At 41.7% G+C, this 17,772-nt stretch overlaps 1 protein-coding gene across 1 annotated transcript in view; it reads left to right on the top strand.

Moving 5' to 3' along the window:
* LOC126354485 (cytochrome P450 4g15-like) overlaps positions 1-17,772 on the top strand; it is a 96,336-nt gene that overhangs the window by 12,129 nt on the left and 66,435 nt on the right. The window contains exon 2 of the mRNA XM_050004204.1: positions 17,567-17,768. Within this exon, the coding sequence (XP_049860161.1) occupies positions 17,567-17,768 (202 nt within the window). The remainder of the gene's footprint in view (positions 1-17,566; positions 17,769-17,772) is intronic.

Raw genomic sequence — 17,772 nt, 5'->3', positions numbered from 1 at the left:
TACTGTAACCTAATTCCTTTGTGTTCGGATTGCATTTTCTTAGGATTCTTCCAATGAATCTGTCTGGCATCTGCTTTACCGACGATCAACTTCATATGATCATTCCATTTTAAATCACTCCTAATGTGTACTCCCAGATAATTTATGGAATTAACTGCTTCCAGTTGCTGACCTGCTATTTTGTAGCTAAATGATAAGGGATCTATCTTTCTATATATTCGCAGCGCATTACACTTGTCTCACTCTACACAATGATTTGCGGAGTGTGGATGCAGATGTAGATATAGATTTCAAAACCTTCTTTTCCTTTCTTGTCTGAACTGTATATCCTTCACGTTTCACTTCCATACGGGACTGCACTACAGGCAAATCTACAATTACATGATCCCTCTGCAATTCACTCTTAAGTGTTTGGCAGAGTGATCGTGGAACTTCTTTCAGGCTCTTTCCCTATCGCCTCATCCTCAGTCAGAGCGTGGTAAAAGTGAACACTTAAATCTTTCCCTACAAGCTCTGATTTCGCTTTTATGGTGGCGGTCTTTTCTCCTGGTGTAGGTGGAAATATTTTCGCACTCGTAAGATCTCACCACAACTAGAGAAACCTTTGTTTCAATTTGAAATTGTTTGATGCCCGCCGCCAGTAGATCAGAAGAGTACGGACTAGCGAAGTATAGGCAGTCTCTTTAAGAATTTGTCACATGTCCTAAGTGTTCTGCCAATGAAACGCAGTCTCTGCTTCGCTTTCCACTCATCGCTTTCTGGTGTTGGCTCAGTTTAAATTATTCGTAATTGTAATCCCTAGGTATTTAGTTGAATCAACAGCTTCTCAATTTGAGTGATTTATCGTAAACGAAATTTAACGGTTTTTTTAGTACACAGGTAGAGGAGCTTACACTTTTTGTTTAAGCTCAACTGCCTCTTTTCGCACTATATAAACAGCTTGTCTACATCATTTTGCAATTAGTCTTGACCTTCTGATGAGGGCTGTTTATATCTTCAAAGTCGTTTATGCTGTACAGATTGGGAACAGCAGAGGGCCTACAACGCTTCCTCATGGAATCTCAGATATCACTTCTGTTTCACTCCATCACTCCCGGCCAGATATTACGAACTGTGAAGTTTGACAGGAAATCACGAATCGAGTCGTGCAACTCCGATGATATTCGATAGTCGCGCAATTTGTTTAGGCGCCGCTTGTGATGAACGTTATCGAAAATAGAACTATCGAATCAATTTGAGATCCCCTATCAATATGACTGATTACTTCGTGTGAATAGAGTCAGTTGTGTTTCTCAAAAATATTTCCTAAGACCGTGATGGTCGACGGATTTCATTACGTAAAAACATAGACATGTTCCAAAATTACTGCAAATCGATATCAGTGAATGGGCCTTTCAGCGGATTAGTCTATTTCCTGTCTCGTGTAATGATGGGACCGGTGCAACTTTCCAGTCTCTTGGTACAGATCTTTCGTCTAGCGAGCGGTTAAGCAGTATCCAGTCACGTTAAGGCGACATTGTATGTCCTATGCCACCAATGTTAAATTCTGGAACTTTGTTACCCACTATCTTGGAAACTTTTTAAGACACCAACTTACAATTTTCCTTAATTATTGAATGCACCTTTCTAGATACAGTGAACTAGAATTATTACTAAAATTGTAGAACCTTAAGTCTTTTCATAGTTCTCACCATTAAAAGTTACTACAGCATCAGACACTGCTAACTTTAGAGTCATAACGCCAACAAATACATTTTTAGGTACACGGCACCACACAACATTATTGAAGGAGTCATTCACATTTGGGTCTTCCCATATAAACACTTCTTTAGTAGCTCAGGATTTGCCAAATCTCTGTAAATAGGTTTGATTGCCTCCATTACTGCCAGAGGAAGAGAATGTTTTTGTACATTCATGCAGGGTGCCAGAAAATTCAGCTTGCCTATATTTACACCAAGTGTTTGTTGGAGGTGGACACAGAGCATGACATGGCTTCCTTCACTACTAGCACACGTGTTTTCAAGTGCTTCAGAAGAAAACGCAGGTCTCACATATCTGTTACCTGCAAATCTGCGTTTCTTGAAGTTACTTTTACGCTTAGTCATTTTATTTACATATAAAAATCAGTAGAAGTTAGCTTACTATAAAAATAGCCGATAATCACACTACTTTCATCGAAAGCTAGTATCAGAAACAAAGGACTGATTTGTTTATTCGTAATGCCAACTTCTGAGACGTAGCAGTAGGCACAAAACAAAGCAATTCACAGCCTTCTAGATTGTGTAGTTCCCAAGATATTACTGCTCAACTGTGGCAGTATATGCATAGCCGCGAAATTTTACATTCACACGTCAACATTCAAAATATTATTTGAAGGTCTCACAATTTTCTGATTTTATTGTATTGTATACCAAAATGTTCAGGAAAGTTCAAAGTATTTTATGAAGTAAAAAACTGAAAATGTCAAATTTCAACGAATTTCACGTACAATGTCACCTTAACGTGGCCACCTGTCAAAAGCCTGCGTAACCACCTTTTGCAGTACGGACTGTTGCGAGACGTGCACGAAGAGTGGATGCGGATCTGGAACGTACTGCCATGGATGCTGATTCCAATGACGTAGCCAGCTGCGCTACGTTTCTCGATTGACGATCCGTGGCGCGAATAGCCTGATCGATTTGATCGGGGTGTTTGGTGGCCGGAGGAGTACAGTAAATTTATTCTGGTGCTCTTCGAACCATGCAAATACACTGTGAGCTGTGCGACGCGTTACGTTGTCCTACTGGTAGATGCCGTCGCCCCGAGGGAAAACAAACAGCATGTAGGGGTGAAAATAGTTCTAAAGGATAGATGCATACTTGCGTTGATCATTGTGTCTTCCAGAATGGCGAGGTCATCCAGGGGATGCCGCGAAAACGTTCCCCACACCATTACGCTGCCTGGATCCTCCCGACTACTGTTACAGATTGTTAGCTTTCGGGGTTTCACGCCGTACGCGCATAAAGCGTGATTGAACTGAAAAGGCGACCTGTTGCTACTCAGTGGACGTCGTGATGCATTATAGGCGTGGGAACTCCAGCCTCCGTCGCCGATGAATAGCGGTCAGCATGGGTGCATTAGGTGGGGGCCTACTGCAGGGGCCCATACACGGCAGTGTTCGCTGAACTGTCGTTGAGGAGACACAGTTGGTAGCCCCTTGGTCATCTGCGTGGTCAATTGCTCAACAAGTACACATTTGTTCACCCGTACGTATCTCGGCATTGATTTTATCCATACTGGATAAAGTGGCTCTCTCCTCTAGCTGAAGCCACGTATATTTGGGAAACGGGACACCCCATGTTGGGAATAGATCAGGATCTCGTTATTCTACATAGACAGGACAAAGGCAAAAATCTACTAGAACAGCTGGAAATTAAGATACATAGCGTGGATAATCAGAACACACTGAATGAATAGCTAACTGGTGATACAAATAACTTTTTCAAACCTTTTCACTGGTTTATTTTAGTAACTACATTTTTAGCAATTTGCCGGATATCATTTCATGAGGTCCTTGGAACATGTATACATTATGTGTTTGTATAGACATCTCTGTGACTTCCCTGTTTTCTTGCGCGTGAGCTCACTCGCGTTTCAGTGTCGAGTTTGGCTACGTGGTGTGTGGTATCAACGAAGACGCACGGGCAGTTTACGAGAGAGCCATGTGGTTAGATGTTGAACACCATGGGCGACACCAATTTGGAGTTTTTATATTTTGACGACTATGTGGAGATGCACCTTGGAAGACACGGCTGCAACAAGGGAAGCAGCCACGATGTTTTAATTTTATCATCAATTATATTGTGCCTGGTGCATGTTCCATTTTAGCGAGTTTTAACATGTTCTTTTACTTTTTATTATTCTGATGATGGATGCTTGACTTCCGAAACGCGTCAATCTTAGTGTTTTACACTATAAACAAGTGGTTGAGCCGATGTATTTTTTAACATCGTATCTCCGCAGTTGCCGTTCACCCCTGTCATCTATGGTCCGTGGTGCATCCCGGTTACCTTAGCGCTCGCTTTGGATAGCGCCGTTTTGCCATGAGCGATATACTTTAACCACAGCCGCTTGCGAGCAGATTACAAGCTTAACCGTTTCGGAAATGCATCCTCCCTTAGCACGAAAGCCAAAGATCGTGCCCTTTTGGACGTCAGATAATCTCTTCGTTTCCGTATTACGACTACTGCTCTGTTTACCACTGCCACCACCACCTCCGCAAACTTTACGGGACTTACGTCCCCTGACTTATTGAAGGATCGCTCTGGGCCTGCCTCCTCCCCCAGTATGCTTTATATACCCTAGTGCTGCCACCTGCCGTCTATGGGTGGTTATTGCGTGTTGACGTCAAACATAGGCGATGGTCACATTAAAGTGACTAGACCGCGTATACGATTGATAAAAATTGAGCATACCCCGAAAGGTACCTAACTGGTATAGAATTGGGCCCGCAGACTTCCGTTTATCAAGTTGTTGCGGTACGCAGAGGAATATCTAATTCTAGATTACTCATGTTGGCAGCTGTTCGTGATTCCAATTCTGAAATATTCACCAAATCTCCTCTGTTGAATGAGTTTCCCAAAACCATGTTTAGTAACTCCGTGTTAGTGGTGCCGTTGTTGTTGGTAACATTACTATTGCTGGCACGCAGTGAACATATTGTCTTGGCGCCGGTAAACTTTACACACGACCGGAACCTCTTCGAATTTTCTGCCGTATTTCGAAACTGTTTTGTTGTGAAAACTATTAAAAGCAACTCGCATTAAATTCCGTGCTACGTTTAGAGCATCTTTAAACTATTGCCTATCTTGGATATTTTGTGTACTTTTAAAATTAGCTTTATTGTTGTTTCTGCAACAATGTCCTGAATTGTGTTGTGTACCATGGGGAGCTATTCCATGTTCTATTTTACTTACCGAGCGAGGTGGCGCAGTGGTTAGCACACTGGACTCGCATTCGGGAGGACGACGGTTCAATCCCGTCTCCGGCCATCCTGATTTAGGTTTTCCGTGATTTCCCTAAATCGTTTCAGGCAAATGCCGCGATAGTTCCTTTGAAAGGGCACGGCCGATTACCTTCCCAATCCTTCCCTAACCCGAGCTTGCGCTCCTTCTCTAATGACCTCGTTGTCGACGGGACGTTAAACACTAACCACCACCACCTAGTATTTTACTTAGTAAAGAGCTGTCAATTTCTGTAAGCACATCTTCACAAAATACTTCCAAGCGCTTAAATGTAGAATCGATGTTAACAAAATTTTCAGAAACGAGTTTTTATATCCTCTACTTCGGCTATCATCAGTTATTTTATTGCTCAAAATACTCATCTATTACTTTCAGTGTCTCATTTCTTAATCTGATTCCCTCGGCATCTCCTGATTTAACTTGATTACATTCCGTTACCCTTCTTTTGCTTTTCTTGATGTTCGACTTAACCTCTTCTCAAGACGCTAAGCATCGTATTCGACTGATCTTTCAAGTCCTTTGACATCAGACTGAATTTACAATGCAATCGGTTAGCCTAAAAGTTTTTATTTTAAAGGAGATTCTTATCATTAACAATGATTTGTAATATGATCTTGGAATATATATAGTAAAAAAAAATATTTCACCCATTAAGCACTGTTTATCGAGGACTGTCAATTATTTCTTCATGAAGGACAATGTCATGAAGATTTCAACTGATAATTAACAATTTTGTATTGATAACACACAATTTCTGCATTAGTCACTTATTTAATGCACCACTATGCGTTTCGAAGATTCATACTGTCTTCAGGGGAAGAATTGTGTAGTTACATTCTTGGATTAGTGCAGAGACTGCCGGCCGGAGTGGCCGAGCGGTTCTAGGCGCTACAGTCTGGAACCGCGCGACTGCTACGGTCGCAGGTTCATAGCCTGCCTCGGGCATGGATGTGTGTGATGTCCTTAGGTTAGTTAGGTTTAAGTAGTTCAAAGTTCTAGGCTACTGATGACCTCAGAAGTCCCATAGTGCTCAGAGCCATTTGAACCATTTTTTGCAGAGACTAGACGCCTTTCTCACAGTAGCGGGGAAAGTACAAAATAGAGTATATTTCGTTCTTTGCAGGTGATAATTTTTATTTCAGAAGAAGTACTGCTAAAACAATCAAAACGAATTATGCAAGAACAAAACGATGATCCATACTGCTGTTCGTTGTATGCTCTCTTCACTGTACATGAATTGTTACACTGTAACTTTATACAGGGCTGTTACACATATTGAATGTCGCCACATTTACATTAAGTACAAAGAGCGGTCTTTGTTATCCAAGAAATCATTTAAGAAATTGAGATACATGGCATATAAGTAAAATTTATTAGGTTGGTGCATAAATTAGTAGCGTTTTTGTTTCTCATGTTGGTATTCCGGTTGCTGTGGGTTTCTTTATGATTGTCATTTTTTATTTGTACTTCATTGTTGCTGTTTGAGTTTACATACAGTCATTTGGAGATAGTGAGTGGAGCTTTCGACGCTATAAAATAGTGAGACGTGGAGAAATCGGAACATTTCCGACATGTTCTGTTTGTGTTCAATAGAGGGGTGACAGGATCGTCTACGTCTACGTGATTACTCTGGTACTCACAATAAAGTGCCTGGCGGAGGGTTCAACGAACCACCTTAAAGCTGTCTCTATCGTTCCACTCTCGAACAGCGCGCGGGAAAAACGAGCACCTAATTTTTTCTGTGCGAGTCCTGATTTCTCTTATTTTATCGTGATGATCATTAAAACTATGTACGAGGGTAATCTCAAAAGTAAGGTCTCCCATTTTTCATAAGTACATAGACCTGTTCATCTCTACAATAGATTACATCAGTTTACAGCTTGACATTTAGCTATTTTTCGACAAAATTACCACTTCTGTCGCAGTTTTTCTATGCCCATGTCATACCAGCTCGCCGCCATGCTGTTCAGATAGTTATGAACCTCTTCTTTCACCTCGTCGTCGTCGAGGCTGAATCGCTTTCCGGCCAATTGTTCTTTTAATCTAGGGAACAGGTGATAGTCACTGGGCGCCAAGTCAGAAAGGGTGGGTGGGTCATCATGTTCCACTGAAATTGTTGCAGGAGAGCAACAGTTTGCCGAGCGTTATCATAGAGAATTTGTACGCCCCTGCTCAACATTCCTCTTCTCCGGTTCTGAATTGCCCGTTTGAGTTTTTCCAGAATCACACAGTACCTGTCGGCGTTAATTGTGGTCCCAGCGATTCAGCTCCGAGGACGAGGTGAAAGAAGACGTTCATAACTTTCTGAACAGCATGGCGGCGAGCTGGTATGACATGGGCATACAATGACTGCCACAGCGTCTTCAAGAATACATCAACAGGAATGGTGATTATGTCGAAAAATAGCTAAATGTTCAAGCTGTAAACTGCTGTAAACCATTGTAGAAATAAACAGGTCTATGTACTTATCAAAAAGAGGAGACCTTACTTTTGGGGTTACCCTCGTAGGTGGGTGCCAACAGAATGTTTTCCCAATCGGAGGAGAAAACTCGTGATTGAAATTTTATGAGAAGATCCCGACGCAACGAAAAACGCCTTTGTTTTAATGATTGCCACTCCAATTTACGTATCGCGTCTGCGGCACTATCTCCCCTATTTCGCGATAATACAAAACGAACAGCATTTCTATGAACTTATTCGATTTCATCAGAGGCAGCCATAATGTCATTGTACAGAGCACGGCAAGATAATTGTTTTCTAGTTTTAGGAAGGGTCGTTTTGACATTAATGACTCCCCATGTTAAGGAAGACCTTCGGAATTTTAAATGCATTAATCTACAATGATCCATGTCAGTGTACTTGAGAACTGGCAAATGTGATGAATTGTCATCATTACGCCATCATGCGATATTCGCAAGCAACGAGGAAGGTTCAAAAATCGGGTTTACGGGTGTCGCATGCTCTAAGCTAAAATTATAAAATATTAACGGGTGGCCACATGTTCGTCTCTGCTTGCACATCATCAATTGGTTCGTGGACGACACAGACTATTCCTATCCTGTACCGTTACTAGTGACGAGAAATAGTGTCTTTGTGCTAACATAAGGAAAAGGGAAAAGAAAGGACTGTCTGAGCCCAAACGAAGCAGCAACTCCCCGTACAGACCTGCGTGCTTCCACAAAAGACGATGTTTTGCATCTGCTGGAGCAACAACGATGTGGTGTACTACGAAATGCTTTTCCGAGGTATGACCGTCACTGCTAATATTTATAATCAATAACTGAGATGTGTTGCAGACGCACTCCAAGAACAATAAGCATGAAGACTGCGTGAAGTGATGCTACTCCACGATATCGTCCGCCCGCATTCTGCTAGACTGACAAGAAAACCTGGACAGGTCTTTGGATGGGAAGTCTTTCCGCACCCACATTATTCTCTGATCTTGCGCCCTCAGATTTCCACCTTTTCCGCTCTCTATAGAGCAACCTTGAAGGAGCTTCCTTTCCGGATGAAAATGCGCTCCAAACATGGCCCTATGAAATCTTCGCCTCAAAACCATGTGGTTTCTATTGTCGCGGAATCGAAAAATTATACCATTGTAGGCAAACTTGTGAATACTGAAGGAGAATTCTAGAGTATTCTTGATGACTAAAGTCTCTGTTATGTGGATCTACTGTATTTATTAAACTTATAGAAAAACGCTACGAACTTATGCACCAGCCTAATACACAGAAGCGCCATAGAAACTAGTATAGGCATGTGTGTTTAAATACAGAGATATACCGAGCGAAGTGGTGAAGTGGTTAGCACAATGTACTCGCATTCGGGAGGACGACGGTTCAATCCCGCTTCCGGCCATCCTGATGTAGGTTTTCCGTGATTTCCCTAAATCGTTCCAGGCAAATGCCAGGATGGTTCCTTTGAAAGGGCACGGCCGACTTCCTTCCCTAATCCGATGAGACCGATAACCTCGCTGTTTGGTCTCCTCCCTCAAACAACCTAACACAAATAGAGAGATATGTAAACAGGCAGAATAAGGCACTGTCATTGGCAGCGCCTATATGAGACAAATACGAGGGTCAGTCAAAAAGTAATGCCTCCTATTTTTTTTCTACGTTTAATTGTCAGGAAATTTAAATGCAATTACATAGGTTGAAAACCACAACATTGAGGATAATTTTGTCATTTTTCAATGTAATCTCCGCCCATCTCTACAGTTTTGGTCCATCTTTGAACAAGGGCATGTATCCCAGCACGGTAAAAATCACAGCTCTGCCTTCTAAGCCCATTGACGCACGGATGTTTTGACGGCCTCCTCATCTTCAAAATGAATCCCACGATGAGCTTCTTCATCTGCAGTCACCCGACGGTCACCACGAATGATGTCATCAACTTGCTGAATGTTGTATGGAGTCACTGCACTCACCGGCCTGCCGCTCCGCTTTTCGTCAGTCAATGGTGTTTGCCCTTCAGCTTCCTTACAACGACGAACCCATCGTCTAACAGTGCTGACATCCACTGTCACAACACCATACACCTTCTTCAGTCTTTCATGAATGCGTATGGGCGTTTCACCTTCTGCATTAAAGAATTCAATCACACAACGCTGTCTCAAACGAACATCGATGTCGGCCATCTTACAAACTTCTGCTGTACTGCCACCTGTTGACACAGAAAGTTACTACTGCAGTGGATTGCAGAAGAAGGTTTGAGGAATGGCGCCAAATTCAAATTTTTCACTTAACTTAATTTTTTTAAGTAGGAAAAAATGGGAGGCATTACTTTTTGACTGACCCTCGTACTTTCTGGCCCAGCGCTTAGATCGGTTATTGCTGCTACAATGGCTGATTATCAAGATTTGAGTAAGTTTGAATGTTGTGTTATAGTCACCGTACGAGTGATGGGACACAGCATATCCGAGGTAGCGAAGAAGTGGGGATTTTTCAGTACGATCATTTCACGAGTGTACCGTGAATTTTAAGAACCCCGTTAAACATCAAATCTCCGACATCGCTGTGACCGGAAAAGGGTCCTGTGAAAACGGGACCAACGACGACTGGAGAGAATCGTGCAACGTGACACAAGTGCAACCCTTCCGCAAATTGCTGCAGATTTCAATGCTGGGCCATCAACAAGTGTCAGCATGCGAACCATTCAGCGAAACATCATCGATATGGGCTTTCGGAGCCGTAGGCCCACTCGTGTACACTTTATGACTGCACAACACGAAGCTTTACGCCTCAGCTGGGCCCATCAACACCAACATTGGACAGCTGATGAATGGAAACATGCTGCCCGGTCGGAGGAGTCTCGTTTCGAATTGTATCTGGAGGATGAGCGTGTACGAGTATGGAGACAACCTCATGAATCCATGGAACCTGCATGTTAGCAGGAGACTTTTCCAGCTCGTAGAGGCTCTGTAATGGTGTGGAGCGTGTGCAGTTGGAGTGATGTGGGACACCTAACAAGTTTAGAAACGACTCTGGAAGGTGACACGTACGTAAGCATCCTGTCTGATCACCTGCGTCCATTCACGTCCATTGTGCATTCCGACGGGCTTGGGAAATTCCAGTAGGACAATGCTACACGTCACACGTCCAGATTTGCTACAGAATGGCTCCAGGAACATTCTTCTGAGTTTAAACACTTCCGCTGGCCACCAAACTCCCCACACATCAACATTGTTAAGCATATCTGGGATGCCTTGTAGTGTACTGTTCAGAAGATATCTCCACCGCCTCGTACTCTTGCGTATTTATGGACAGCCTGCAGGATTCATGTGTCAGTTCCCTCCAGCACTACTTCAGACATTAGTCGACTCCATATCACGTCATGTTTCGGCACTTCTGTGTACTCGCGGGGCGATATTAGGCAGGTGTATCAGTTTCTTTGACTCCTCGGTATATAAACATAGCAAAAAAATCAAACTCTGGCTCCTGCAATTTGAGTTCATAATATATCCTAATTTGCACTAAGCTAAGTTTCGTTAACAACTTAATAAAATAATGTTGGATTTTTACTATATTGACTGAATTGTAGAGTACATTAAACAGCTAACCTCCAACAATTGCAACTACAGTTCTTATTCATGGTCATGCTACGATCAGATAACTTTCGTTGTTTTTACGTCACGGAATGTACTCATTGCATGTATATATGCTGTCTTTTCGGCAGACAGGGATGTATCCAATTATCCAAGGAAGACGACACAGGACGTTTTTGCCACATCTTTGCCAAATAGAACACACATGCGCATACTTCAAGGAAGAAATGAAGAAAAGAGATTCACGTCCATTAGATGATGAGGTCGTTACAGACAAAGCACAGGCTCGGGTTGGGGAAGCCATCTCGGCATTCGCCTTAAGCGTTTTATGGAAACCACGGACAACCTAAACCCGAATGGTCGGACTATAATTTGAACCGCCCTGAAGAGTCCAGCTCGCTAGCCACTGCGTCACTTCATCCTATATGTAAGAATATAGAAGTCCAACTGCTGCTGGTGGAGCCACTGAAACGCTTAGTACACTTTCACTCTCATGAAACTTAGGTTCCTTATTTACATCAACAAATGATGGACTTCGACGGAAATTCCTAACGGTTGGAAACTAGCCAAAGCGATACCTGTATTTAAGGAAGGAGATAGGAAGCACAATATGAATTGTAGGATCATTTCTCTAAGCAGCACATGATACAAAATATTGTCGAACAGAGTAGTACAAATACTTGCAGTACTTTTAGAAAATATCTTTTTCAAGTTGAAGGAGCAAACAGAGTTCTTGAAGGGTAGGTTCTGTTTAGACAACAAATTTTTGTTATCAATCAAATAATTGAAAATGGGTAAAATTTGATAGAGAAACATACGTATTGTTTATTGATTATGTGGAAGTGTTTGACAATGTAGACAGGAGAATGTTGTCAGGAATACTAGACTGAGGCATACCACATGAATTTCAAAGAGTAATCTAGCAAAGTTACAGAGACTCTAGAATTGCCATTGCCGGAAAAAGGGATATTAAAGCAACAACAAATTTGGGTTTGTGACAAAGTTGCAGTTTGTCTCTGATACTTTATAATATCTGTTGATAACACGTTGGGACTATGGATAAATAATTAGTTTTACATCGATAACTTTAACCAAAAGAATTATCTAATAACAACACCATTTGTTGACGGCCATCACCGTTTAGCTGACAGCGAAAGCAATCTTCAAACATCCATTTATAAATCAAATATCTAACAAGAGTTCTCTGCATGTACTAAGTACAAAATAAAGAAAAGTTCTTTGAAGTTTTTACCGAACATCTCGAAACCTACTTGACCGATTGAATTCAAATGTTCTGATGAACATTCAGACTGACATAGATTATAGATTTTTTAACCACTAGTGTACAGGTTTTCTGCTGAAGCTGAATGCAAGGAATGCTGTACTGTGCTGTAAAAATGTGCGATTTTGGTTTCTTTCTTGCGAGATATATATATTGTATCAGAGCACTTAACTGTTTTTTGTGTTTATGATTTATCACTTAATGATAACAATACTACTACGGAATTTGAATTTGTAGTAACGATAAACAAGACTATAGGTCAGTGAGATTGGAGGAGGAAGAGGAAATGGACATAGAGAAGGCGGAGGAGTGGACATAGAAAGCGGTAAAGAGGAAATTGGCAGAAAGACGGGAAGAGGACATGGAGATTGGAGGGAGGAGAAGATGGACAGAGAGGGGGGGGGAGGGAGGAGAAGGAGATTAGGACGTATATTCAATTCCCAGGCATATTTAGCAACTGTGAAGTTTGTAACTTCATAACCTCGACTCAAAAAAGTCACTGTCCTCATTTTTTTCCGAATTCTGTCGTTCCTTAGTTGCTTCACCTCCATGAAAAGCTTTGGCTTTTAAAGTTCAAGATTCGGCCCCGAGCAAGACTATAATAATCGACCAGAAGATAGAGAAAGATAATGAATTTCACTTATTGGGAAATACTATCTCCTTCACTAACGAAAAGACGTACCAAAAATGGTAAGATTCAGTGATATTAATGGGAGTATATGCACAACACTGAAAAAATGGTGAGGAAAGAAAACGTAATGCAGTTCTACGAAACACTAAGAGTATCATCAATGCTTCATTGCAGAGAGACTCTAACGATCACAGGTGGAAATGAACGAAGAAGACAAGTCGCAGAAATGAGGTTTTTGACAAGTGAATTTGGTTATAGACTGTCTGATATGATAAGGAGTACATAGTTATACAACACAACAACTAAGAGTTAAAAGCATGAACGTTCAGACCACGGACTATGGAAATAGCTGGAGAGTTCACGTCATAAGAATGAATGAAGATAAAAGTTTTAAAACAGTAATGAATTCTCAACCAGAAGGGAAAAGATCAACGGGTAAACTATATGACGCGGAGAGAAGAAAAGCAAAAACAGGCAAGAGGCACCGAAGAAGACGTAACAGGCAAATGCCTATCTTGAAGAAGAAGAAGAAGAAGAAAGTTATCGACAGCAGAGCTAAAGCTGATTCCATACTAGTAAGTGTCTCGAGGGCTTTAAACACTATTCATCACAAATGGTATTTGATCAAATGTGTGTCTATGGGATAGCGTCAGCTATGCAAGTGGATTTGTGTTTTCCTCCCATAAAGATCACTGTACCAAGTGAATGATGGGAACTCATCTAGTGAAAGAGGAGTTATATCTGGTGTTTCTCAAGAATGTGCAACAGGCCTTTTGCTCTCCTCAGTCTATATAAACTCTTTAGGAGACTATCTGAGCAATCCCCTTAAATTTTTTGCAACTAATATCTACGTTTACCGTCCAGTGCAGACAATTAATTCCTAAATAATTTAGACAAAACAGTGGGTCTCTCAGGTCAGGAAAGCCTGTGAACATCAAATTATCAAAGCATAAATAGAAACTTGCAAACTTGGTACGAAAGCGTAGCCACCGTTATTGGTGCATTAGCAGCTAACTGCAGAAGCTGCAGCCCTATAGTTTAAAACAGGGCTGGCCAAGATTTCGGCCCATGGCCCTGCATGCCGTCTGAACGCTTGGATGGGTGAGAGGGGGAAGCTGCGAACACGCTGCATTTAAATGGCAATGCTATTGCACTGCTAATGGCCTGGTTTTACATTCCTCGTATCTCAACAACATAGATCACAAACAAAACAAATTTTCAGTATTTGATTTTTCTGACACACTGAAAACGTGATATCGTATTTATCTGGTACAGACTTTCGGCATACGGACAAACCCCGACAATTTCAGATTCTCGCACTCAAGTTACTATTTAATCGTAATTATACAGTTGCATAATCGAACAAAAATCCTCCACACAAACTAATCGAGCGAAATATTGGAACACTTTTGCAACCTCATTAAGGATATGTGGAAAACCTGCCTGAGGAAAGCAAGTTTCGACGTAAAAGAATTTGCCATTAAAGTGGGAATTACCTTGTATGTCAATCAGTTACATCTGCACATGTACAGGGGCGCTTTCGACTGGAACGCTAAACGCTCTCGCAAACAGCCCGAAAAACAGATACAAGACTGAAAGTGTCCTCAGAACCCTTAGGAAACTGTCCTTGTAACTCATTCAAGGACACAGTAAATGTTTCAAACCTGGCGTTTCTTTAACTGCAGTGAGCTTAGGGAATTAGACTATGTTTGTCAGAATGTGTCCCTTCTATAACGGTATTTTCTTTTCAAACGCATCCCCATCAAACCAGAAAGTAGCTGTCTCTTATCTTACAATGTCTTGCTGTGGGCACTGTGCAGTCAAGTCCACTTAAAATATGAGGTGTGCAATAAGTTCTGGATTTTCTAATTTTCGTTCCTGCACTCCTTTTTTCTCCATAAATTCAACAATAGCGAGTTTTAATTCTAAAAGCCCTTCCAAGTATACCCCTTTACTTAACCAACCTACTTTGCAGTAATAAAGTCTCCATACTCTTCACTCATTTGCACCTAAACCTGTTGCAACTGACAGTGGAATAATGGTACCACTTCAAAAATTTTGCTATTTACAGCATCAGCTTCCTCACGCGTTGCACGCCTACAGATTTAGCAGAAAGTTCTTCCTGGTATACGGAGCAATGCATTCCGTCTGTCGATCGCTGTAATTTTGTATTTCTTTTCCATTGTTAACAAAATCTGTAAATTCTTTTCGCGTGGTTTTGTAATATCGTTTCATAGCAAATTTGCAGTTCCCATTTCTTATGAGACTGCGAAATAGGTACTGAGAATTCTCATTCCTCTCTTCTCTCACCCTCATTCATTTTTAAAGGTTTCATAGATCGTCAGACTGTCTCTTTTTTTGCAAATAGCTGCAGTACCTACGAACATCCTTCATACCACAAAGAAAAAGCACTGACACCACGATTCTGCCGAAATAAAGAGAGTTGTGCAGAATGACAAAAACCAAAACGCAATACGAAATGAAATGTCGCTCAGTACTGGATACTTCCGGGAAGGCACGTGGGCCACACACGCTGCACGCGTGAAATTTAGCGCGGGCCGGCCCTGCCCTAGGATATAATCTAGGTGCAGGTCCTTCAAAGACCGCTAATGCCCAGTTCTGGGGCTCCAAGGATTTCTACTTACGTCCAACGGAGCCCGCCATGGATCAAGTCTATAAACAAGCAGTAGAATATGAAATTTCAAGGGCTTGATGTATTGATTCACCAATTAACGATAATGCTATATTTCAGCTTAAGGCCTTTAGGATGGCCGTTGCTTTTCTCTGACCTTCCTACGCTCTATGTGTGGCTCATAAAGCGTTAACCAGAACCTCATTTTCCGGAATGAATGTAGTAAATAACTTATCGACGAAAAAAGAAGAGATTAGGTTTTAACATCCTGGCTGCATTATCAATGGCCAACGTGAATTGGGACTGGGCAATGTAGACACAGGAAGTAGGCCGTGGCGTTATTGGAGGAATCAATGCGGCATGCACACAGTTGCAAGGTAGTCTGGAACTTTTGCTTTATAGTTGTTGACCATAAGCTAAATTTAGTGCCAACAGAATAAGTAGAAATCACGTTGACAATTACGCGCCATAGAATGGAAATGAGAGTTCGTCATTAGAAACTGTTGTCGATGTTAAAGCAAACTGGAAAGATTAGGTCAGTAAAGAATCCAATCGTCCCTCTGGTGCGCCAGAGAAGTAGCACAACAAAACTATTCTGCAACTCAATGGTGGGAAATCAAAGAACCGAGACGTTATTCGTTAGATCGAGTTCTAGGAACTTTTTTATACAGATCTATTCTAGTAACATAACCGAGAGAGAGAGAGAGAGAGAGAGAGAGAGCATTTCCCGTTGCGGGTCGCCTCGCGTCGACAGCATTCGAGACCAAAAACAGAACTGTTGTTGGCTATAAAGCACTTGTAATAGTTATAGGTTCCTGGTTGCACATTTGGCTTAGTTTTGTGCCTATCGGTCACTACTACAAGCGTTTAGGAACTGTATGTCAGTGTTTCTTCTTTCGCCAGATTAACGAATATTTTGTACATAACAGAGAGCTTGGTTGGTAGATTTACAGTCTTATATCTTGTCTGTCTCCTCCCTTCTGAAACAGAAAGGTACTGCATTATACTTGTTTTGAGATTTGTGTTCCTCGACAGAGATGCTGTAAATATTTATAAGAGTTGCTTTTGCGTTAATTTTCCTCTGATGTCAAACATTTTTACTGGAACATTTTCAAGCACTTGCTCCATTTTCATACTTGCAACGGCGTTATACACAACGTGTGGCGTTACTGTTTTCGTTATTCACCATCTGTTTCTGACCCATTCCTTTAACTACAAAAAGACGAGATGGAATGCTCATTTAATTTTCTCGCTGTTTTTAGTTACTGCACTGTTTTCCATGATAACTAATGACATGTAGTGTCGACCGTACATACGTCTCCTTTTGCCCTTCACACTTTTTACTATGCATAATAATAGTCAAAAGTGCAAGTGGACTTAAGTGGATAAAAAAATGTGTGATAGAATGTTAAAATTTGTAGACTTCGGCAGTTTCGCCCCATTGGAGCGTACTAATTGCTCTCCGTTGATTCACACTCATACAAACTAGGTCTATCACGTAAAGTCTCTATTTTCCCGTGATGTCCTTGTATGGTTCACCATTCTGTTGGCTCTTATCAGTTTGGCTATAACTCTTTTAAGATGATAAAGATCAGGCTCCCCCGAGAACAGTTATCTATATGGCAGGTCTGAAGCACTTTGTATAACGCAACAGCTCGTTAATTATTTTTTAGAAATTTTTGTTTCGCCGACTAATCACATTATTATACTGAACTGCCCATTTCAGTTGTCACTTTCAGATCATTTTACTGCTATGGCAATAATTTGATCTGAAGGTGGTTACGACAATCTGAGCAAGTAATTCAGTGCAGTAATTGGTTTCTAAAAGAAAAAGAGGTAGTCACGGCGAACCTTTCCGTTGCGAGACAATGGCTTTCCAGTACTTGCATTAGTGGTTGAGAGTCTAGTAAATTGTGAGATTTGAGTGACGTATTGTAGAAGCTGCGGAGGGTCATCAGATATCTGCTGGCTCTAGGTTCTACGTGGGGCCTAAGCTGTTCGTGGTGGTGACACAGCCCGAGGACGTGAAGGCGGTGCTGGTGGGCTGCAGACAGCGCCAGAGGGACCCCTACTTCATGCGGCCCATGCGCTTCTTCATCGGAGACGGGCTCATCACAAACAAGGACGACGTCTGGAAGGCACACCGCAAGATAGTCCTGCCGACGTTCCACACTGAGGTTG

The sequence above is a fragment of the Schistocerca gregaria genome, chromosome 3 (genome assembly GCF_023897955.1).
Source record: "Schistocerca gregaria isolate iqSchGreg1 chromosome 3, iqSchGreg1.2, whole genome shotgun sequence".
Lineage (NCBI taxonomy): Eukaryota > Metazoa > Arthropoda > Insecta > Orthoptera > Acrididae > Schistocerca > Schistocerca gregaria.
The sequence above is the reverse complement of the archived record's forward strand: the minus strand, read 5'-3'. Positions and strand labels throughout refer to the sequence as shown.